General features: G+C 32.6%; 1 protein-coding gene across 1 annotated transcript in view; it reads left to right on the forward strand.

The window, feature by feature from the left end:
• Nucleotides 1-26,685, forward strand: part of LRP1B (low density lipoprotein receptor-related protein 1B) — a 1,583,276-nt gene that overhangs the window by 1,111,399 nt on the left and 445,192 nt on the right. Inside the window, exons 15-17 of the mRNA XM_012727834.1 lie at nt 8,756-8,930; nt 9,699-9,793; nt 24,814-24,963. Of these exons, the coding sequence (XP_012583288.1) occupies nt 8,756-8,930; nt 9,699-9,793; nt 24,814-24,963 (420 nt within the window). The remainder of the gene's footprint in view (nt 1-8,755; nt 8,931-9,698; nt 9,794-24,813; nt 24,964-26,685) is intronic.

Here is a 26,685-nt window from a genome sequence, read left to right on the forward strand (position 1 = left end):
TTGCAGGATAGTTTTCTGTCCTAATTGTAACTTGATAATTAGTAACAATTTAGCAAGTGTATCTATGAGAGAATTATACAGACTATTTCCATTTAACAGATTCTTTACAATTTTTTTTAAAGATTTAATTATACATAGAAGAATTGGTGTGTAGACCAGAGGTGTGGGGGTAAGAGGATTCACCAGAGACAGAATGGGAAGCAGAACTGCAGGCCTACTAAAATGCACTGTTGAGAGGAGCAGTGGTGAGACAGGAGAGGTCTGCTATACCATGTGAGTCATCCTGGCTGGGGAGCAAACTCAGGCCTCCTCTATGATAGCACTGAGACTCAACCCCTACGCCACCAGGGAGGCCCAGACTCTTTATAATTTTTAGCTAATTATTAAATATAAAATATTCTCACTGACATTTAATGCATATGCTCATTAGATTCAATAATTATTAATTCAATAATTTTAACAAATATTAAAATACTACTTAAGAAATGAAAGAGAATCAGTTTTAAGTGAATAGTATATACTATAGAATGAGAAAGATGTGCTATATACACTGATGAAACTAAAATAATAGAAACCAAACCATTCTAATATTTATAGAAAACATTCTTTGATTTTATGTTAACAGAAAAAATACATAAAATAAAGACAATTTGGTTTTAGAAGGGTGCAGCTACATGGTAAGCTTTGTATATAGCAAAGATCACTATAGATAGATGTTTAGTAGTGGATTAAGGAAGATGGGAAGGGGATAAATGATGGTGGACTGTGGAGCAAGATGGCCTCTTGGTGGCTGCTATTGTGTTTTTAGTAAGAGATAATCGATGTCTAGAGTGGAAACTGAGAAATGTGCAAAAACTAAAGAGATATCAAAGTGTGAAAGAGAGACTTCATTGGGAGGAAAATTGAAGAACAGGCATTTCCAAAACTGCTCCATATCTGATGAGTTCAAATGCTGAATATATTGTTTTTCCAGTTCTTCTAGAATAAAACCTTTTTAAGGACTGATATATCTCTCCATTAATAGAAAAACTGTAGTGAACTTTTGACAGTCATTTCTGAACTCATCAAAGAATTTCAAATCCTTGCAATAATTGTAGTTTATTCCATCCTTTCATCTTTGGATGTTGTGTGACTCTCTGACCTTCCTCGTACAGCTTATACTCTTGACCTCTGTATTACTTCACTGTCCTTCCTCTCCTAAACTTTTACTTGAAAGATTTTTTTTCCCTCTCTAGAGTAGGTGTAATGTGAAAACAACTTCAAAAATCTAGTGCCAGATCTATCCACTGCTCCTGTAGATTCCCATTATTTTCTTCCAAGGTAAAACATTTTCTGAGGAAAAGAGTGGATATCTTTGGGTCAAGTTTTCATGAGGAAGCCTAGAAATAATTTGCCTATTTACCATTCTCCATATCCTGAGACTCTAGACTGTTTGTAATATTTATATTACCTAAATTACCTATATAATATGTTTTCATATATTCTCTAATAGATGACTACATTCACTGCATAATTTAGAAAGCATTGTATATACATGTGTATATGCCATATATATATATATATATATATATACATATATATACACACATGGTGTATATATATACATACACATCTTTGACACATAAGAAAAATTAAAGATCTAATACTGTTCAAAGAAAGAACAACTGTAACATTTAATAGCAAATATTTTGTTATCTCTCCAATAGTCTGCTCCAATAGTCTGTAGCTCACTCTGGTGGCAATTAAGTCTACTTGAGTCACTCTTCATGACTCAAGCCTTATTCTCTCAGGTTTATTTACTTACATTTTATATGGTGAATATTGCCTGCCATTGCTGTGGCAAGTACTATTGTAATATTTAGTACTTGAAACTTATTATAAATTATTACTTATTGTTAGTTATTTCCATTCTGATGATAAGAAAATTTAAGCTCCCAGAATCTAAACTTTGGCCAAAGTGAGGAAATTACAAAGACATATTCACTCTCAGGACTTACATTTGAAGTTGCTGTCATTCTCAGGTCTACACAATAAGAGGATTTGAACTTTACCACAAGCAACTGAGTATCATTGTCCCTTTAAAGTGGTTCCATAAGTTCATTTATGCCCTTTCCCCATTACTCAAAAACTATTCAGGATGTTATCTTATTGTGTAAAAGATTATTCACTAAAACTCTAAATTACTCATTGCAATTAGTATAGTAAGAAGAAAAAGGCATCACTATACTTTTAAGCTCCTAATGTTAACAACAGCCAGGTGTATGAAGTTTCACATTTGCATATATCCCTGGTTTATTCCATCTAACCTCACATTGTGATTTTAGGTAAATGTTACTATTTGTTTTATATATATATATATATATATATATATATGAAGAAACATTCTCTTATGATTTGCCAAATGTTAGGATATGGCAAAGTTTATTGCATACAAATTCAAGTTCAGGGCTTTTGACTCTAATATTATATTCTTTTCTCCCTAAATGTGTCTTTCTTTTACAAATAATGAATAACAGTCAGGTAGACAGCAGAGGCATTACTGTAACTACATGATTTGTGTCTAACATTATTTCCCACTATTCACTTTATATTCACAATACAGTTTGCAAATATCTAAGATCACTGAGACAAGTACAGAGGTTATTCCATTCCTTTGAATTGTTTTTATTGTTTATTCTGAAAAATAAGGAAAAGCTGTTAGGTATATTGGCAATTTTATGGGATTCCAGGGCATTGTCAATAGAATCTCATTTTTCTTGGAAAAGGCAACTGATTTATCTGGTTATTCTAGGGCAAAGAATAAGTTGTGTAATCTGGAAAATGCATGACAGCTTTAAGCAAGTACAATTGATTGAGTAAATGTGTATACCAGAGACATATAATGCCTAAGTTAACTGGATGGTTATGTAGAGTAAAGCAGAACTGTAAAAAAGGAAGATGAAAATAAATTTAAAGTGTCTATTTATGTAGAATGTTCCTTTTATGGTAATAAATTATCATATAATCATTTGCTTTTTAAACTATAAAGATTAAGTCATTTATTAAAACAACTTTTAATCATTTTATAATTACATAAAATTGAATTTTCAATGACACTTTGTTTCAATTTAAACCTATTTCAGAGTAGATTTTCTTTAGTGTTTGAAATTGTTATTCATTTCTGCAAATGATTTTTTTATGAAATAATTATGTCATTCATTCATTCCTTTTATTTTGCAAAACATATTTAATTGTACCCACCCAGTCATAAAAATGCTTAGGGCTTAAAATGATTATGAAAATTGTCCCAGAGAAAACAGAAAATAAATGTATATACCAGTAATAATAGTAAAATCTAGGTTTTTTGAAAACAGGTTTTGAATTGAAGTAGACAGTTTAGATAGGGAACATCTGTTGTTTTGCCTACTTCTAAATAAAATTTTCAATTTAATTTTCACACAGAAAGCCTTTTGGTGAAAGAATATCAACATCTGGGATTTAAAAATAAGAGAGAAAAGAAAAAAAAAAACATACCTATAAATGTGAATCCATTAATTACTTATAGCAATGGGCACTAAATGAGTCATACTTCTTAGGTTTATTCATTTATTTTCAGTTAGAAGGATAAAATTATATTTTATTTTACCGCATAGTTTTTTTTTTTTTTAATTTATTTCACATCCTAGATTCTATATGTGGGAAATTGGGTGAGAGAGTAATTATTTTATTAAATCAATTTATAACTGCAAAGTGCTTCCTCTCTGTTTAAAGAGTAAGTAAGATGTAAACTACTAACTATATGAGGTTAAAATAAATAAGATGTTTTACAGAGGTGTAAGTAACTTCTCAGAAAACTAACATAAGGAGTACTGATTTTTTTTTTTTAAAGATTTATTTATTTGTGCATACAGAACAGGGTACAGGCCAGAGGCTCTGGGGCGGTGAGAGGCTTTACCAGAGATAGAGTGGGGAGCAGAAGAGGCAGATCCACGAAGTACAATGCTGAGGGGAGCAGCAGGCTTGTCAGGATAGGTCTGCTGCTCCATGGGATCACCTCCAAGGCAGGCGGGAGTCAAACTCATGCAGAAGTGGCTTTAGCTTCTCAGTGCTGTGTTTTAACCCGCTGTGCCACCAGGGAGGGCCAGGAGTACTGAATTCTTAAAAAGGATACCAAAATGCATTCTCAAGAGGTAATTGTCAACCAGTTCTTGGGTGACAACAGTAACAAAATCAATCCTGACTGAGATAACAGCCAGCAGAAAAAAATCAAGACTTGATAAAAATATAGAAGTGCAGTAGTGAGAGGTTCCATATAGGAAACTAAACTACATGGCTAAATATGAGGTCACATCACACAGGCACATATACCAACTTGAAGAGTGTTGTAATTTTTCTCCCTCAAGGAAATGTGAAACCATTGAAAAAATTTTCCAGATTAAAATTCTTATGAAGATAAATCATATGGAAATTTCAAATACTGGCTGGAAAATTGAGAAATTATGAGCAAGGATAAAATTAGAGAGCTATAGAAACATCCAAAATCTTATACAAAAAATAAACTAGAACAATGAGAGTCATGAGACATTGGCCAAGGGCATGGCAGATGTAGAAGGAATTGAATCTGATATTTGTAAGAGAAGTGATAGTACTAGAAAATTAGAAAAGTGTTGGAAATATTGATCTAGAGGAAATGAAAAGATTATTGTTTAGAAAATTCCCCAACTAGCTTTATGGAATAATGGTTAGGACATTGAAAGTATGGAGAAAGAGTAATCAAAAGGCTATAATCCTGTTTTCCTATATTCTCTAGGGAAAACAATGTAGATTTGGATTATATGCATATATGTTAAAACACACAATGATAAATACTAAACTTCAGCATAAGAGTGGCTTAAATTAGTAAGTGTGCTCACAAAAGGTTTCTTGAAATATTTATATTGCTTTATATCTTTAATTGAAGTAAGGGTTAATGGAGGTGTTATTAATTCCATGGTTTATATGTAATAACAAATTTATACTGCTGCTCTGTGTATGTCAGCTCCCTGGTCAGGAATCGAACTCTTCCTGCAATGGCTGAAGATAGCTTCAAATTGCTAAGACTCAATCTCTTGTGCTTCCAGGGAGGCCCCAATGAAATATTTAATATAGACAAAGTTCCCTTGAGAAAGTTTTCCAAATTATGTTAGCAGTTTGCTTCGTAACATTTATCTTAACAAGAGAGAAGTGGTATCTGAGAAATAATTTTGAGTGATGTAATCATATCTGGCCTCAAAAAGTTTTACAAGTTAGGATCTTCACATATTTTGAAGTCATGACTGATTATGAGCTACAGTCTGTTTACCCCCAAGATGCTTCTAAAAGGTCTATTTAATAAGACAAAGAAAAATGAATGTCACAAATAATTTACAACCAGTCATCATTTGGTTAGATTAATCTGCATGTTAATCAATTTATTGGTTTATCTTCATCCCAATTTTAACTAATACCTCTCAGGAGTCAATTTCCTTCTTTCTGAACTATATCCTTTAACGTTCCTTTAATTTGGTGAGAATCTATTAGTGACATCCAGTATCTGAAAATATTTTTGCATAGTATTTGCTTTTGAAAGGTGTTTTTTTAATTATAAGAAAATTTACATAACATAAAATTCCCTGTGTTGATCATGTTTAAGTGTTCAGTTCATTCACTTTGCATAACTCTTGTCCAGAACTCCTTTCTTCATGCAGAAAGAACTGAAACACTATACCCATTCAACAACTCCCCATTTCCTTCTCCCAAATCTTTCCACCACCATTCTATTTTCAGTCTGAGTTTAACTACTTAGGTCCTTCATCTAAATGGTATTATATAGCATCTGTCTTTTCTGAATAACCTATTTTGCATGAGGTCTGAGTTGTGTCCTTGTGGTTGAAGTGTGTGATATTTACTAAGTAGCTTGTTATCAATGATATTTCGGCAAGTGGAGATATGATAAGGACATGTGGTTCACATAATTTCCTATATTTTGGGAAGCTTGGGACAATTCTCTAAATCTAAAACCACAATAATAAAGCTGGGAAGTTAGGTAATTGGTTAAAAATAGAGAGAAATAATGTTGAGAGGGGAGTTATAGTCAGATATAGAAAGCTTGTCTAAGGAATTTAAATATCACTTTCTGGGTGACTGGAATCTATTCAGTACATTGGGGAAAGCAAAGGTCAAGATCCAGAACTCTCTAGTTGCAGAGAGCATTGCAGCAACTAAGCGAATTGCTTCCAAGAGGACAAAACTGATTCCTCTTGCAATGAAAAAGGCAAAAATAAATTTGAGAGAGCATGAAAAATAGAATTGACCTAAACTAAATAAATAATAGCTTTAATTTGGGTATATTTTCTAATATAAGAGTATTCCCTGGGCCCTATCAGGAAAGAATAAACACTTTGATAAAGATGTATTTTAGAGTAAATATGTTATTTATTTTATTTTTCCAATATCAAAAATATGGTAGTGTAAAAATAAAATTGTATTAAATTCCTTGAAATAAGGTATTTCTTAATCTGCATAAATAACAAATAATCTAATGTATTTCAAAAAAGTCTAATGCCTTTTAACTATAATTCAATTCTCTTTATAAGAAAGTTTCTGAAACACACATTCACTTGGTGAATAAGAAAAAAATAAGCAACATGAACCCGAATTGCAGTACAGCAATTCTCAACAGTCAATGGATGCAGAGAATTAAGGAAATGAGGGATTAATAGCATTGTATGGCAAAGAAATATAAGAGATGGCAAGTATAGTTTTATGCAGTCCATTTATTTACTTATCTATCTATTGATTTATTTAGAATGGTAGTATGAGGACAACTGAAATTAAAATGAAATTTCAAATTCTGGGTTAGGAAGTTTACATTTAAAATTCACCAATTCACCAGTGATTTTTTTTCTTATGTACTAAAACATATTCCAACTGTTACAATTTTTTTTAAATAATATAATAGTTTATTTTTACTTTTACATCATTTTGTACTTTTTTTTCATGTCAATTGTAATCCCCATGGGTTTCCCATCACCAGGTAACCATAATCCAGCGCTCTTCCTTCCCTCACTGTTTTTGATTCCATTCCTCACTCCATCCCCATAAAATGTCTCTGGTATATAGCTGTTCATTATTATCATTATTTTCACTAGTAAATTAATGAAGAATCACTTGTACTGAGAGATGGTTGGTTTAGGAGAACCTGACACCCATGTGAAATAACTCTAAGAGCAAGTAATGATAAACTATTTACAAATAATAAAATAATGTTTGAACAGAAAAGTAGTTTAGTTTCCATTGAAATTTGAGGAGCAAATGTCACTGCATTTTATAATCAACAGGTCTTATTTTGTGCTTTAGTGTTTTTAACTACTTGGCAAAGTTTTACAAATCAGGGGTTTTTGTTTTCACATGAAATATACCTTTGTAGCTTTCATTTGTTAATGTAAGAAGGGAGGGTGTGGCAAGTCAAGTGGAGATAAGTAGCAGCTGCTCTGAGATTTTAGAGCCATAATGGATAAGAACCACTTGTTTGAAGCTGAAGCAGTCACACTTGGGAGGCAGGTAGAACTTGCAGAATGAGAGCCTCCTCTTCCCCAGATTACTGAATCAGAAGCTTCCTTTAACAGTATCCCAGTAAGAGAAACAGGTCAGTGTGCTAGAAAATATTATCTTGTGAAGTCAAAACCAAGATGGTCAAATGCCACAGGCAGGAAGCTAAGCTTGGTTGATAGATTAATATATATTTTTTAAGATTTATTTATTTATACATATAGAACTGGGGTACAGGCCAGAGGTACAGGGGCGGTGAGAGGATTTACCAGAGACAGAGTAGAGAGCAGAACAGGCAGATTGGCCTGTCAGGAGAGGTATGCAGTGCCCTGTGGATCAGCTCAGGGACTGGAATCAAACTCATCTGAAGTGACTTTACCTTCTTAGTGCTGTGCTTTAACCCACTGTGCCACCAGGGAGGGCCCTGATAGGTTAATAAATTTTTAAGAGATTTCCTTATCTCTGTCATTTGTAACACTTCTTGTGACTTTCATTAAAGTATTTAAATCTAGATTCAGTTTTTTAAAAGATGACTGATTGAATAATCAAGCAAAAGCATCCCAGATATTCATATTAGTCGTAATGAATCAAAACTTAATTAGACCTCAATAATTTATATAGAATCCATGCTGGAAGAATGTTAAAAAGATTGTAGTTGTTTATTTTTTGTTTGTTTGTTTGTTTTCTCATATCTCAGTCAATTTCTATTAATTACCTGCTTTGAAAGATGTTCAACTCTGATAATTCTTTTAGGAAAGTTGAATTGTTTTATTTCATTTCAGCAACAAACTGGCACTTAAAACATAAAATACCTATTTGTTGATGACTCACAAGTATTTTCTCCTAACTAAAAAGATGTGCTACCAAATGGAGAGGCTATTACTCTAGTTTGAATTTTGGTCACCGTAGCCCATAACACTGCTGCCTGTGTCTGCTCCTAAGTGTTTACTGGTGAATCATTGACTGTTAGTATAATTTCAGTGCTAATTGTTGCTTCAGGTTTTCAAATGGCTCAGCATTAAGACATTAATGATTATTCAGGATTTAAGAAGAGCTGATAAAGGGATGGGATTACAATCTCATACAATTTTAGCTAGCAAATTAAAGTGTAAATTAAATTTTCTCTGAGACAGAAAATAACTAACTTGGAAAGTCAAAATAATGAGAAACTTCATTCACTTTAATTTTCTTTTTTTCTGGTTTACAGATATTCAGAGTATCAGAGGGCTAGCAGTGGATTGGGTCTCACGGAATTTATACTGGATTAGCTCAGAACTTGATGAAACACAAATTAATGTGGCACGACTTGATGGCTCTTTGAAAACTTCAATTATCCACGGAATCGATAAGCCACAATGTCTTACAGCTCACCCAGTCAGGGGGTAAAGTATGATTATTTTTTAAAGTTTTTCAAAATTTCACCTATTCTGTAATTTTGTATGATAACACTGGTTCAGATGTCACTTCTGTCAGCTATATAATCAAAAATTTAAATGTAAACCTGGAAATTATAGGATAATTTGTTAGAGATTACAGTGACATAATCAAATTTTATATATTGTATGATGTGATTAATTTATGTTTCTAATGAATGACAGTTAATAATAAAGAATCAAGGAAAAGTCTTTGATTTCAGTTTGACTGCTAAATAATCTACTGCATTTTGATACAGTTACTGTCAAGTTCTTTAGGTTTTCCTAGTTTCTGACTAGCTATTATTTCCTCACATGGAGAGCTTGCACAGGATTAAAAGAATTTCTTTCTCCCTGCACTTTCAACAGGAATCATTGAAAGTTTTGCTTTCCTATGCAATATTTAATTTTTCCAAGTCAAGAGAATTCAATCTTGATAAATTATTAGAAATAATTCACTGTAAATAAAAGTATTCAGTTTTTAATGTAAGAGTAAGGAGTAAAAGGGAAATGAGATAGTTATCCTTCTATGACAGAAAAAAGGGAAGAAGTGTGATGTTTTCTTTCTACAAAAAATATATAGGTTACTACTAGCAAGTGCATCAAAAATTTGGTACCACCTCAGAAAAAATAATCCTGAGCTAATAATTTAACTTGATATGACTTTGATCTTCAGTGTTTCTTGTCACCAAGTATATCTACAGTTAACATTTCAATCTACATCTCTCTTGAATTAAGGAAGCTCTACTGGACAGATGGAAACACAATTAACATGGCGAACATGGATGGCAGTAATAGCAAGATTCTCTTTCAGAATCAGAAGGAGCCAGTCGGTAAGTTGGCAGATTTTTAATAGATAATGAGAAACTTATGCTAGGTACCTTTACTGTAGTTACTGAAAGAAAATATTAAAGATGAGTAATATAAATTAATAATCTAAATTAATAAGATAATAAAATTGTCTATCTTACCAAATCTATTGTGTCCACATGGGGCAAAATGAAATTTCTTTGTCCCCTCTGTTGGTGCAGAGGGTTAAGGCACAGCACTGAGCAGCTAAAGCCAGTTCAGCATGTGTTCAATCCCCACCTGCCCGGGAGGTGACCCACATGGTGCAGCAGACCTCTTCTGACCCACCTGCTGCTCCCCTCAGCAGTGTACTTCGTCAATCTGCCTCTTCTGCTACCCACTCTGTCTCGGATGAAGCCTCTCACCACCCCCAAACCTCTGGCCTATACCCCAGTTCTGTATGCATCAATAAATAAATCTTAAAAGAAAATATATTTTGATAAGAAAACAAACCTTTCAATAAGATAATTTTTATGGTAGATGAAGTACTCTAGTGGCTTCAAACTTGATGTAATTGATAACTATCTTATTTTTACTTGTGAATATCTGATCTGTTGCTACTGTGACAGTATAATTTATTGAGGTTTCCCTGGTAATAAGTATGTAGCCATTATTTACAGTTATAATGATTTGAGTTTAAGTTTTTAGTATTTTGTTTTAAGTGTTTTCATTTATTCTGCATAAACACATTATTCTGTGTTTAGCTTGTCTACATTTCTCAGCCACAGCAAATCCTCAGATAAAATACAATGGTGCTGAAAAGAGAGCACTCATTCCTATAAAATATACTTAATAATTTTAAGCACATCATATAGGAGATAATATATGTATATTTGCTTGTAAATAACCATATATTATTTTAATTGTAATCACTCTTTCCTCATATTTTATTTCTTTGAGCAATAACAATTATTGGCTTTTAGGTGTTTTCTTATAAAGGCTTTCAATAATTCCAACATTGAAATTGAATTTTGATATTAAGTTAATTGAGCAAATGATAGATTATACAAAATAAAATTGTAGTTTTTCTTTAAATTGAAAACAGTATATTTTTAAATACTATAGAAGGGGAAATCAATATGGCATGATGACTTACAGCATTTTTTCTTTGTTTTAGAAATGAGGATGAGTACTTACTTGATGTACCTCATGTTTAAAAGTAATGATTCTGTTATAAACTTTATTTTTTATGTGGTCTACATTGATACAAAATACTGTTATTAACATTTCTTTCCTTGGGACTGTTTATTCTAAGATTTGATACATTGCTGAAATTCAAGGTGGTGTTAGAAATTAAAGACAGATTGAAATTGCTAACACACCTATGTGGAAGATGATTTTTTAAAAATGTGCTTTAAAAGATTAAGACCCACTAGAAAGAAAAAAAAAAAAAAGACTGGACTAAACCAATTCAATTGTGCTTATCTGCAAATGTTCAGAATATTTAAGATGCAAAAGTGAGTATGATGGAAATGGCATGAACAAACTAGGGGCTTACAATATAATTTGATTGCCACAGGTTATACCAAAGTGTTAATTTATGTACTTGTTTCTGTAATGGAGAAAACCTTATCTTCTTTCATACCACATATTAATTTCCCTACTCAAAATAAAGGGGAAAAATGAAACTAGCAGCTAGCTTATATTTTCAAAGTTTATGAGAAGGGAATTTCTGTTATATTATACTTTATATTTAGTTCTATAGATATGTACCAAATGCTATTTTAAAATGTATACAGGTGGAGTCAGTATTGTATAACAGATATTTGATGGCCTTCACTTATTGTTATAAAAATATTAAATTTTTACTAATAAATACATACTGTATCACTAGGAATAATGCAGGACATCCTGACAAAATTTATTTTAGATCAGTATTATTGAGTATGAGCTCTGAGTTAGATATTAGTTTATTCAATAAGCAGATTTTGATTGTGATCAGATTACATGTTAGGACTAATGACAAAATTTAGCATTGTTCTTTTATTTAAAGAACACAGGATCCTCGGTCATTTTAGATTCCATTAACTAAATCTATCTCAGTAACCTTGAGCAGGTTAAGTTACTGTCTGCTTGCTGATGCTTATTTTAATCATCTGTACTATCAAAGCCAAATACCTATTTTACAAATTTCTCATAAGAATCATGAAGAAAACTTATGAGGAAAACATCTGTCCCTTAATAATCAACATTTAGGAGTAGAGTAATAAGAGTAAATAATTGGATCCAGTAGACTGGCATTTAAATGATTTGCTTGTCTCAGTATTAAGAATATAATAAGTACCACAAAGACTAAGCACAGAACAGAACCCATAGAAATCTAGCAGATGTATATGTTACCAAGTGGGCCACTGAGATAAGCAATCTTTATGTAAATGTGGGGATTTAATTTTACACTACTTGCTGTTATGTTCATAGACAAACAATTTTGAAGTATCCTCCCCTATGCTTTTATCATGCCAAAAGGCCAAGTAAGACCACTAGACCCTCATCCTGTTCTCACAGTGCTTTTGAAGAGTTTTTAAACAGTTGTTATAATTTCCTCCTGTAACTTTTCTCCTGTAGCTAACTAGCCATGGGTTGACTGTGTCAGCAACTCTAGAGACCATGTTCTCCATTTGTGAACAGGACAACTTATTTCACCTTTAAAAAAAAAAAAGATTTTATTTATGCATACAGAACTGGGGTATAGGCCAGAGGTACAGGGGTGGTGAGAGGATTCACCAGAGCTAGAGTAGGGAACAGAATAGGCAGATCGACAAAGTACACTGCTGAGGGGAGCAGCAGGTGAGTCAGAAGAGGTTTGCTGTGCCTTCTGGGCCACCTCTGGGGTGGGGATCAAACTCGTGTTGAAGTGGCTTTAAATTCTTAGTGCTGTGCTTTAACCCACTGAGCCATCCGGGATGGCCCTATTTCACCTTTTCTATGCACCAAATTGTGAAGTTCCTTGACAACTCCCCAGCCTGCTCTATTCCATCCCTCCGCTGCCCTAGATATCTGTATTTATGTACATAAAGAAAGAAAGTGAGCAGAAAGTCTTCCTTGCGTCTCTCTAGTGAGCAGTATTTTTATGATTTCTATATTGTTAGGTGACTAATGTTTCCTTTCATAACATTCACCTCCTTCAGTACTACTCCATATTGAATTAGTTTAGTTGTTCAAGGTGTGAAGTATAAGAGCAATTTGATTAAAACAGGCTGGAAGTAGGAATAGCTTATAACACATTTCATATTCATATAAAACATTCCCTGTGCTGTGTTTAGGTGAAAGCATGGTTCATACAAAGTTATTTGGGTAGTCAAACAATTCTGGATTTGAGTTTCCACTTTGATTTTTACTACCTTCAAAGATATATTTTACCGATTCAAATTTCAATTTCATTATCTATAAATTAAAGATAATATCAATTTGTGGGGAATATATTTTTTTTTAAGATTTTATTTATTCATACAGAAATGGGGTACAGGCCAGAGGTACAGGGGTGGTGAGAGGATTCACCAGAGACAGAGTGGGGAGCAGAACAGGCCAACTGATGAAGTGCACTGCTGAGGGGAGCAGTGGGCGGGTCAGGAGAGGTCTGGCGCGCCATGTGGTCACCTCCGGGGCAGGTGGGGATCGAACTCATGCGAAAGTGGCTTTAGATTCTCAGTGCTGCGCTTTAACCCGCTGCGCCACCAGGGAGGGCCCTTGTGGGGAATATTTTTAAAATTAAAGTCCCATATGCAGTATTTCTGTTCTACTAACTCCACATTATAGAAGTGTGTATGTATATGGATGTGTGTTTATATATATATATGCATATAAAAGCATATATATATGCTTTTTTCTCATTGAGTTGCACTGAGATATTGCACTGTAGGCAGTTAGGATGATTATTATTTTATGAGTAGCTTGTCTAGATTTTCTCTGGCTTTAAAAACAAAAAACCAAAAGACTGCCCATTACATTCCCTCAGTAATTTCCTTGAAGAAAAGTTAGGTGAGTAGACAGGGGAAAAAAAAAAAATACCAGTTGATTTTATCCTCATGATTATCCTCATGCATATTCACTGTCAAATTAGTATTTTTTTCCCCTAAAATGTGAGGAGAAAACGCAACATTCTGCCTTGTGAAACTGAAAAGTGTCAATCCTTAACAATGCTACCAGTATTCTGTGAACACACGATGAATGGGTACATTATGACCCCAAGCTGTTCAGGGGGGTACACACTACTCTAGCAGGATTCCAAACATCCAGAAGCACAAAAGCAAAAGGGAGAAGACTTTTAGTGTACAATATTTTCTAATAGAATTAATGGAGAGAGAGAATGAAGGAGTTAAAGTAACAGTTTTCCAATAAAATGCCCCAAAGTCCTCATCTCATAAAGGGCATGATTCTACCCCTACTTTCCAAATTAGCCCAAAGTAGGGACAGCAGGACTGAAAGTTTACCACAAGTCTGAGGTAATTCCTGGAAGGCAACCACAAGAAAGTGATTAAGTACCACCCAAAGTACTGAGATAAAAGTAAACAGTCAAAATTCAAAATATATCACATAATCCAAGAAGAAACAAATATAACAGCTGTCATTGCCTCTGCCAAGGACCAGCTGCAGCTGTCTCATATGTTTTCAACCTTACATTTACTTCAAGTATCTCTTCTAAGTGTCTCTACATGTTTCTCCTCCATGTTTCCTATCATGTGTCTCCCCTTCCAGCAGTGCCAGTCATTTGAGTCAAAACTGATAAAAACCAAAATAGCAAGAGCATGAATGTCTTCAATTATAAGACAAGTATGGATACTTAACCCCACTCCTAGTTCCTAGTAACTCCCATGCATGTTGGGAGTCTCCATACCTGAGATCTCTTTGGTGTGGAGGTTTGAGTGTGGAGGTGTGAGTGGAGTATGTACAAAATGTGAGGGAGTGGATCGTGCCTGTAACTTCACAATGAGGTCTCTGTATTTGCATGCACTAAGCCTGCATAACTGATACAGAGGAGCTCTAATCACTTTGGCAACAAAAATAACATAATTATAGTGACTACTTTTAAAGCACTTAGAGTATGTCAAGCTCTCACAAAACTCTTTACATTAATCACCTAACAATAATGATTTCTGGAAGGCTTTCTTATCCTTTGTTTATAGATTCAGAAACTAAAGTTTGTTTAAAGAAGTAAGTTGCCAATGATAAATGGTAGAGCTGGTATTCAAATCCAAATGTATCTGTTTCCAAAACTACATTAAATCTTAACCATTATGCTGTGCCCAGAGAGACCGATATCATATAGTAATTACCTGACCTCGAGCAAAGATCAGGGAATAAAACTGGTATTCTTTCAAGCATGGAAACAGGGAAGAAAAATCCAGTGCTTGAAACTCCTGAGAAATGTGGGCCCAATTAGGACACAGCAGTCAGCTTTTCTAAGCAGCCAGGAGTATGCAAGAACCAATTTCACCTCTGTGCCAATTGTGCTTCACAATTAATTATTTCTGAATCGTTAGATGCTAGTTTTAACCAGCAATGTCACTGATATACTAGGGCTTTCTATGTGTGGAATTATTTTTTATTAAAATTCACTAGATCTCTCTTGCCTGTTTGTTGCTAAAACCATGTGACATAGTCAAAAAAAGAAGTGCATCATATTGTCAAAAACACTCAACTTGGCATTTTATGAGTGTATGTTACTGAAGAATAACTAATTGCAGCTTCAGGCAGTTTGGACTGAATAACTTTGTTTCTATTAAATACAAATCAACATTCCTCTTATCCATTGTTGAACTAAATATTCTCAGTTAAGATTTATTGCTCAGTCTTGAATACATCAAGTGCTTAGAGCAGTTTTCATAAGGATTTTAATTTACTACTTAAAGCAATTTTCATGTTTAAAATGTTTACATATTATAAATTTTATCCCTTAAGCTGTATATAAAGCAACCTAGCTTGTCAATCAGCATTACCCTTCATGGTTTATTCTGAAGAATCTAGTGTTTTATGTATTTTCCCTTCATTTTCACTGTAATCTCTCCCAAAAGACATTTGTTTAGCACCTTCTGGAAAACTACAAAATATTTTTTGTAATATTTAATCATTCTAATTCAATAATGTGGATTTTGAAATATTTTCATGAATAACATTCCTATCACTGTACCACATCTAATGGGTTCAATTCACCTCATTAAAAAAAATTAAAGAGTCACTAGATATGTTTCTTGATTGATATGTGAAATTAAATAAATTGGAGCAAACAAAATTTAGTTTATTAAAGAATCAAGTGTGAGCATCCAAACCCAGGAAGCATTCTGACAGATTTCACTCTATCAGAATTGTTTCAAAGAGCACAAGTTTGAGTTTCAATTTTTATTGGAAACAACAGTGAATCATCTATATTAAAAATGTAAAGATATGTTGATATGAACCTCCCTGGTGGTACAGGTGCTAAAGTCTCAGATTATCAAGCTATCACAATTTACTGTTTTGGGAAGCTAACCCACATGGTGCAACAGACCTCTCCTATATTTACAGCTGCTCCCCTCAGCAGTATATTTTAGCGCACCTGTCTGTTCTGCTCCCCACTCTGGTGAATCCTCTCACCCCATACACTCTGACCTGTACCCCAGTTCTTGTATGCATAATTAAAAAATAAATAGCCATATATACATATATATTATATATAACATATATATGTATTATATATAGCATATATTTATATATAACATAAAACACACACACACACATATATATAACATATACATATGCATATTTATATACTGATGCTATCATTCAATTTTTGAAAAAGACATGCTGGAGATGCAAATGCTAGCTAACCAATAGTTAAAATGCTTATATGAGTCCTTGGTCATTAGTGGGATTTAAAAACCTGGCTCCTCTTAGATACCAAATTCCTATAGAGACTACTGGGACCTGTTACGAATTTTTCTAGCACATGGTTTTTGTTCTCCTACTTGCTAGATTGAGGAGAGGTGTCCTGGAAAGATCTACAACATGTTCATATATATAATGCAGTGATATTTATAAATATTTATCACTCGGTATATCCCTTTATGAATTTATGAAACACAGTCCATATATAAGACTATATACTCCAAAAGAAATATTGCAAATAGGTTACGTAAAAGGTCAGAGGAATTGACAAACTTTATTAAACTTTAAATATTAAAATTGCACATGCATATGCACACACCTAATTTAAATGTACTGACCTTTTTCTTATTAGTGTTCATGTAGTCATTCTTTTGGATGTTATTTAGTATAAGCAAATGCTATTTAAAAGAAGTTGTGAAGTACATTTTAGGTACCAAGCCCTGAAAATAAAACCTAGGCCCATTATCAAAACTCCAGTGAGAAAATAAAATCCACTCTGGGGAAAGATACATATGTTTAGTAGAATGAAGAGACACAAAAATAATATTCATAAGAACTATCTTCCTTAAACCAGAAAGGTAAAACTAGTAGTAAAAACAGAGGAAACTGGCCCTCCCTGGTGGCATCGCGGGTTAAAGCACAGCCCTAAGAAACTAAAGCCACTTCCGCATGAGTTCTATCCCAGCCTGCCCCGGAGGTGACCATATGGTGTGGCAGACCTCTCCTGACCGCCCCTCAGCAGTGTACTTCATTGATCTGCCTGTTCTGCTCCCCACTCTGTCTCTGGTGAATCCTCTCACCCTCCTCACCCTCCGCATCTCTGGCCTGTACCCCAGTTCTGTATGAGTAAATAAATAAATCTTAAAAAAAAAAAAAAAAAAAAAAAAACAGAGGAAACAACAAATTATATTTGGGGAAAAAAAAGAGGACAGAGTCATGACCAAATTTACCATATTTTAAAATTTCAGGTGGATCTTAAAGAATAAATACACTGTTGTTTTTAAGGACTTGACAGAAAGGACTTTCCTTAGTTTTACTAAAAATGGCATAATAGACACAGAAGTGTGATATTTATAATGAACTTTTCATTTTTTATGGTAGAGAAAAATTAACATAATAAAATGTTCAGCATACTATTCATAGAAGCTATAATTCAAATATTCAAATGTACAATCCAGTGCTTTAGTAATATTTTGTTCTATCCTACCAATGAGGCTATCCAATATAGATTTGGCTGATTATAAAATTATAGGCATTAAGACTTTAAATGATCTTTCAGAACTAAACATCTCTCAGGAAAGAACCTATCATTGCTTCTGTCTTTTCATCCATTTTTTTACGTGTTATTTTCACAAAGCACATTATTTTTGCCAATCACCAAGAGTTTTAAATATAGTGTAAACTGTCCCAGGTAAAATGACTTATGTGCGACAGTGGAGAAGATCCTGAAATCTTAGCTTGATGTGATGAACGATAAGGAACTAAGTTAATTAACTTAGCTCTACAACTCTGTTTTGTTAATGACTTCTTAATGCAGAGTAAACCAAGGAGGATGATTTCAGGGAAGAATTTAGATCAAGTTAAAAATAGGAGAATGTAAATACTTGAAGAGAAGTTAAGTAAATAAATATTTTCCCTTTATGCTACTAGGTTCTCCAGCGAGGACCCTGGAAATCATACAAACATGTGACATAACAAAAGAAAATACATTATTTAATTAATAAGGTAGCATGCATACACAAGGGAGAAACTCATTGATGGGTTAGAATTTTTGGCTCACATAACATCTTAACAAAGAACAGTAATTGTAGAGAAGAGAACAAGGTGAAGCAAAAGCATTTTATACTTCTGAGACTCAAGCTGGTTATGTGAATATAATGGGGACTCTAATGGAAGATAAGATTATTTTAGTAAGGTTTACTATTTAGGTTCTTCTCAGTTTGTTTCTGGACAGATATGAATCTAGACTTATGATTAAGAATTTATGCCTGCTTTTACTGAAATAGTGGGAGAAACAGAGAGGTTGTTTATATTTTCATTTCCTTTCTTTGTGTGTGTGGGGGGCAGGCAGGGGCCATCTGCTTGTTCTCAGTTGGTTCTGGGTCAAAATAATTCTTGAAATAAAGTGGCATATTTTGGCATGGCATATTAAGATTTCTTACTTACTGAAGTGATTATTGGAATAATGTGCTTTTCTTTTCAATTAAAAATTACTGAAGCTTTTAGATTTATAAGCACATTAAAAAAATCCTATGTATACATGTCCAAGTGCACTGTTTGGAACATTGTATAAAATTGTATTCTAATGTTACAGCCTAGATTAGTGACTTTAACACAATCCACCAATCTGACTGGATTTTCTTTATTTACTTGTAGTTATTTCTGTGCATTTGTGTATTTAGGTCTATTTCATGCTGTTATGTGTATGGGTTCCTGTATGCAACTCCACAATCTAAACATTCATGCTGACTTCTTAGAACCCTGCCTATTTCCACCTTACTAGCTCTCCTCCCTTTACTAAATGAGCAGCTGCCTTCCATTTAAAAATGTTAAATAGATGAAATCACATGGCACATATACTATGAAATGACTTTTCATTTAACATATATGTTTGGAGAGTCATAGTTGTATATATCAAGACCTTTTTTGTTTTTTTCTTACTGCTGAATAACTGGCCCTAGCATGTCTGTACCATAGTTTACTGAAATTTTGTATCCAAGATTTGCTGATTCTAGTTTTTGAATTCTACAAATAAAACTGCTGCCAACACTCATGTACAAATCTTTTATGTGTGAACTTAAATTTTAACACCTAAATACTAAATTCCCAGGAGTACAAGTGCCAGCTCCTACAGTGAGAATGTATTTAGTTTTAAAATAAATTTCCAGACATTTTGCCAAAGTGGCTATCCCACTGTATATCCCTGCCACTGGTATGTCAGTGATTTAATTTTTCTTTATCCTTGCCAGCAGTCAGTGTTAACGTTTTAAAAAGTTAATAGATGTATAATGATATATCTTTGTCATTTTAGTCTATATCATCTTATGATGTTAAACATTTTGTGTGTGTGTGTGTGTGTGTGTGTGGCCTCAGTTCATCTGTACTTCTTCTTTCAAGTGTTTATTATTTTATAAAATTTCTGATTGGACTTTTTTGGCTTTTATTGGATTTATTACTTTTAAAAATAGTTTCCTGTTTAGTTGATATTATCTAAATATAAGGTGAACACTAATATGCATCAGTCTGAATATACTACTTTAAGTTTACTACTAGTGTTTCTAATGGATTGTTCCTTTGTTGGTATCAATCTTTTGTTAGATATGTGGATTTGCATTTATTTTCTCTGAGGCTGAGTGGTACCTTTTACTGCCTTTCACAAAACAAGACTTTCTGATTCTGATATGCCTGAATAATTAAGAGACTACTGTAATTATGAAGGAAGTACCACAATCTGAGTACTTTTTATTATAAAATTATCAAAGTTATCAATGTAGGGATTACCAAATTGATGGTTGCATATTTTAGAATAGAAATTTAGCTTAAAAGTATAGGAAAACCTATACTATTGACAAATATTTAGTATTTATTTGTCTGGTATTTTCTGTGGCACAGACATTATTATATATGGCAATTATTTCTCTTATTACTACCTCACAAAGTTGAAGTGAGGTATAGCCAGGTAGACAAAATGGAAGGGGTGCAACTTTTACTTGCATTCATTTCAGAGAAAAAAACAGAATAGAGCAAGAGGAGTAGAGAGCTCTTCTTAGTGCATGTGTATATTTACTAACAAAATCCAAATTTTCACAAGAGGGGTAAGATAATTCTTGAGTCGGCCTAATGGTAAAAAGAAAAAAGAAAAAAGGTAAATCCATTTTAATTACCCATAGGAAAACTATGTTCCTTTGGAGTTAAAAGTTCAATATTTGAATAACATTGTGTTTCAGGAATAATCTTGTTTCTTCTGGTGAAATCTAAAAGGGTCTCCATTTTCAAGTACCCAGAAAATTGTAATCATCCTATAGATATTATTTTGTAGTATTTCTCCATTTTGTGTGTATTTTCAGTGATTAATTTCTACAAATTTTACAATCTCAGAAGCAGAGGTTTATTCTGTTTCCTAAAAGTACACTACAGAGAATAGTTAGATTTCTATGTGCCTTATTAATCACATTTAGAGGTCTTGAGGTCAATCATTTGTGTATATAATATATATTATTATCTTTCCTTTCCCATCTACATCTTTCTTGTTTCCCTGCCTGTAAAATTTCATTATGAGTCACTTCCCATCATAATAGAAGATTAAGATAAACTCATGCCTTTTACAGCAACATGGATGGAGCTGAAAGTGATCATGCTTAGTGAAATAAGACAGAAAAAAAAAAGGAAAGAAAGAACAATACTGGATGGTTTCAATCATGGCAGGAGTGTAAGGGATGGGGGGAATAAAAGCAATTGTAATAAAGTAAAAATGAAAAAACAATGAACAACTATAAACCAGAGATATTCTACAGGGGTGGGAAGGGGGATAGGCTCAAACTGGGGCACGAAGAGCATATGGGACTATGGTAATAGCACATGGGTGAATTGGTGGTAGGAAGTTCATGGGGATTACAACTGAGATGAAAAAAAAATGCACAAAATGAAGAAAGCTGTTAAATTATTTATTTATGTATTTATTATTTAGGTAATTAAAAAGTCATCATTGAGAGGACTTTACGGAGGTCTTTGGCATAATGATGGCTAAATAAAGACATTGGTCTTTCCTCCACATACTGGGAAACAAATGACACCTAAACAAAGGAAAGGGCATTGAATGATAGGGGACATATTTGGCATAAATTAAGACTATTAGAACTGAAACAAATGGATTATTCTACATTTTTACTGTAATAGGAAAGATAACTGAAAGGGTAGCTTTTTTTTCTTTAAATGTTGTTTAATTTAAATTATGTCATTTCTTCCCTTGACATACCTACTTTATTATTAAATCCAACAGGGTTCCCCTTTCAATAAACAAATTCACATGCATTTAAGAATAAACATAGTCTTTGCAGAAACGATTCTACATCGCTATCTGTATATTCTTCAGATAGGTCCTCTAGTCGTTTTGATTTTTTTTAATAACAGTCACCCTCTCTGAGGATCTTCTAATACAGAAATAATTATATTGCTTTGTATAAGTTTCAGAAAAGTTTTATATACTTTATTTGATATTTTTCATGATGACTTAGCATTCTAAAGTTAATGAGAAGTTTCACTTTCACCAAAACTGTTAGTGTACTGTGCAGTGGTTCATCTTTTGCAACAGCACAATAGAGATCTAATTCAGAAATCATTCCAGTATTGCATACCATATAAATATTGAGTGTAAAAATGAATTGCACTCTTGTTTGTCTTTGAGAATAGTAAAATAAAAAAATGTGTTATGTTAAAAACATTTAATAAAACATAAAAATGTACTTCTAAATTTTCATTACTATAAATTTAACACATTTTACCAATTTCTTTAATATAGGGTTGTTAATATATATCTATTATAAATAAACATATTTAACATTCAGAGGTAAAGTTAATATATTTAATGACTGAAAATACAGAGAGAAGGAAAAGTGATATATCAAATGTTTATATTGGTTACTGTAAGAAATTTAATTTTTTCCTGTGAATCTGAAAACTATAATCCCAAACTATTCAATCTTAATGTTGATATAAAACTCTTATTCATAACAAGTAGACCTTTTGTGTCACAGCCCTTTCTCTTTATTGGCAGAGTAGCTGGTTTTAAGTGGTATGTTAAATTTTTCTTTGATAAGGATAATTTGATTTTACAATGCGGCACTCCCTGAACACAACTCAACATAGTCATACTAGAATTAAATTACCCATTCATTCATTTATTCAAATTTATAAATTTTCTACTCTGATTAGGCATCATGCTAGGCAGTGAAGGTGAAAAGGTCACTAAAGCTACTTCCCTCTACAGAATCACAGTCCAGAAACAAAGATGCTGAGTAGTAGATTCCAGTAACTGTAAACCAACCTCAGTAACTCCCCTGCATGGCTTTATTGAACCTAACACAGGACTAGAATCTGCAGACCGTTAGGCAGAAAGAAAGTTGTGAAATTGTGGGTTAATTTGGAGTTAGGTGAATTGATTATTAATACACTCTCACTTTTCACAAAGGGATAGAGCAAATTTAAGTAAATACATTTCCCAAGAAAAGCCAGACAATAATATTGATTTGAAAAATTAAAGGTGAAGGAACATAAGTGATAAGGCTCTTGAAGTCACACATCTAACTCTTCAAATCAAAATGATAAATATGATCAGTTATACTTTTTATATTTTCCACATAAAGCTATTTCTGGCACTGATCCCTGGGGGGAAAAAAAAAGTGCCACATGGGTCTTTGTATAGAGAGGTCACTGTGTGATGTCATATTTTCAGACACTTTGTCCCGAGAAGTAAAGAGTGTGTTTCCTCTGGCTGTTTCGTATAGCATTCTTCACTTAAACCAAGGGCACAGTGCCATATCTCAGCTCCATAAGAAATTCAGAGAGGGACAAAACCCCAGTAATCTAAAATGTACATTGGGTTCTGTGATTGTTGGTTTTGGTTGAGAGACAAGTTTAAAATATTTACTAAGATTAGTAACTTTTCTTAAAAAGAGTCCTTCACAAATGTATTTCTTAATTCAGCAACAGAAATAAAGACATCCTTCCTGGCTGATGAAAGATAGAATTTGGTGCTTTAGCTAGTAAATTAATATAAAATTGACCACTTCTGAAATTAACTGGTCTAAATCAGGATTTATTTATTCTAGAAAATTTGTGTGAAGTTGGCTGAGGAAGTACCTGAAGAAACACCAAACTTAGTCTAGTGAAAAATGGATTGAATCCTGAAAATATACCATAAGATATGGTAGCATATCATGCAGCTTTATTTGATTATTTCCCCACAATTGATGACAATCACCCATAAAGGATATGTAAAAACTTGATCCCTGTGCTGTATAATTTAATATTTTGTGATACTTCTGTGAACTTTCCAGATTAGCAACACATACCATTAAGTTAGTAAGTAGTTAGTTTATTGTTCAGACTTGTTGAGTTAGTACTACTTGATTAAAACTATTCTAATATTCTAATATATTAATTGCATTTCCTGGTCTGGGATCACCTACAACTGCAAATGTTTTGTTTATGCTTAATATTCTCTCCATCTATTCATTCCCTTCTTCATTTACCCTCTTTTACACCTTATCTTATTATTATTTTTCTAAGTAAAGGGATTTTTTGTTTGTTTTTGTGATTTGTTCATTTTATCCTCAGAGAGAGAGATCACAAAGCAATTTATTGTATTGTTTGCCTGTGCATGTTTCTACCTGTGTTTTTCCACAAAATGTTGACCATAGGCCACCTTTGAATAATGAGGATCATGAACATGCTGAATATGCCAATAAATTAAGTAGACATGCATTAAGCACCCTTGCCATCAAAATACCTAAGACCTTTGAATATGTGAGTACAACACCAGAGAGTCTCAAACCCCTATATCAGTTCAATGTGTGGCTGATTATTTTCTCTCCCCATCCCACTTCTTAAATGAAACCAACTCAATCCTGTGCTTCAGTACAATTACTGAATGTTGAAATTATTCTAACTTTGGATTTACTTGAAAAGAACTGAATCTAACAACTCTTTTCTAATCTATAACTGTCTAAAGTAAATTTTACTGAAAAGCTGAGACGGAATTATAAATGTCATGTATGAAGTTAATATACTAAATTAATTTAGAAACAAAATTTTTTTTAAGATTTCTGTAATGGCTCCTCATTAACTATGAACTCATATAGATTGTTAAAACTATACTGGTTATAATTTTCTTTATTTGTAAAATGGAAGTCATTCCTCTCAATGTGAGAGATTGTTGTGATAATCAATCGAAATAACAGTTAAGTGCCTATAAAAGTTTATTGTTTCACAGATAAAGTAATAGATATATATTTACCAATTATACAGACATGTTTTAAGACAAAAATCTGAACTTGCAGTTGATTCCCGTCCTCAAAACCATGCTAGGTAAATATTACATTTTAAGTGACTATCTTTATGTTTAAGTTGTATAATTTAATTACAGGTCTATCGATAGACTATGTGGAAAACAAGCTTTATTGGATCAGTTCAGGAAATGGAACTATAAATAGATGCAACCTGGATGGCGGTAATTTAGAAGTAATAGAGTCAATGAAAGAAGAATTAACAAAAGCTACAGCCCTAACCATCATGGGTAAGTGGAATGGTTCTCTAGCTAGGATACTTCATATTGATTGGAGGATGATTAATGATGACCTGTTAAAAGCTTAGAGAAGTTACTGCTCCATTAACACCAAAAGCACATTCAAATTGCACATCTCTATGAGTTTTTCTTTTCTCTTTGTCCACTTTAGCAAACCGACTTTTAAGATTTTCCAGATCAAGGACGTAGTGCTGCTAGCAATACTAACTTTGCTGTTATTGATTCAGGCTTACTGTGACTTGTATTATTTTATGATTATTTTATGTGGTCTACTGCAGTATTCTAAAATATAAGGGCTGTGTGCATTTGTAGCAATAAAGTAAAATCAGACTTCACTCTACTTTTAAGAATAAGTTGATTCACATAGATAATTCAAGAGACAAGGCCACATGGCCAACTGATTGACCAATGATTGAAATTATTCCACCACAAACAATTATTTCCATATTTAGGCATGAACAGATATTTTACTGACATGATGCTCATATTTATTTTGTTCATTTTTTAGGAAGAAAAAAAATGTTAAGTGAGACAATTAGGAAGATAGGCAGTCATGGCTTTCTGTAGAAAAAATAACCTGCATTGTATTGATATTAGAAACTAATGTTTAAGTGAATTTTAAATTAAAAAGATAGTTTGAGCTTTAAAAATGATATGAGTGAATTAAAAAAAAAAAAAACTATTTTCATGTAGGATGCCCATTCCTTTACTTGGTAAGTGACTGGCTCTAAAGTAAAGTTCACAGTAGGTTAGCAGTATGAAAATTAGAAATTGCACATAGAATCTGAGTAGCAATATGTGTTTACAATAAATTAGGAAACTAATTTTAAATATATAACTCTGAATATCAAGATAGGTGTAGAAATAATTTTAGACACAGATTTAATATTTATAAAATCCTATTTGAATACATATTAAAATTTTTATTCACATAGGTAATATTAGGTCTTTTAATTTGATATTCTACAGTTCAGCACTTCCCAGGTTTAAAATGAAGTATTTTGGGTTTTTTTGTTAATGAACACTCATGAGTATTTGAAAGTTACAAGTTGTCTTTAAGAAAGTTTTGAAAATTTATTTTCTGTAGACATAATTATGTTATTATACTCTTTGATTGTAATTAGGTTAAAAAGTATCTGAAAGAAAGTGAATATTGGAGTAAGTTAAATTATCTTTAAAAACAAATGATTACATTTTTTTGTTCTATTCAACATATATTTATCATTATTTTTGTGTAGATGTTGTATTTGATTCTGAAGTACAAGCATAACATGGACACTAGTCTTAACCATAATTATGTGAAGTAGAGAAAGAAAAGGTGATAGTTTAGCCACTCACTAAGTGCTAAAATTAACTTTTAGTTTTTAATCTCTAAAAACATACAGATTTAGATACATTAGCCTAAATCACAAAGTTGTGAGAATTATATTGAAATGTAGAGAAATGCACTTTTGTAAAATTAGTTTTATATAGACCTCAAAAATGGAGTTTGGTGTTACTTAATTTGATTATTAAAACATTATAATTTTATGTAGCTGGGCAACCTCCAGTTATTCATCTTGACACCATAGTTTGACTAATCCTGAAATATGAAGATAAATATAGTAACTATTCTATTGTCAATATATTAGCTAAATATATCAAAATATACCTAGAATTTAAGGATTTGAATATATAGGATATCACCACAAATGAGGGGGGATAACCTCTATT

This window comes from Condylura cristata, unplaced genomic scaffold (assembly GCF_000260355.1).
Source record: "Condylura cristata isolate star-nosed mole 26May11 unplaced genomic scaffold, ConCri1.0 scaffold00002, whole genome shotgun sequence".
NCBI lineage: Eukaryota > Metazoa > Chordata > Mammalia > Eulipotyphla > Talpidae > Condylura > Condylura cristata.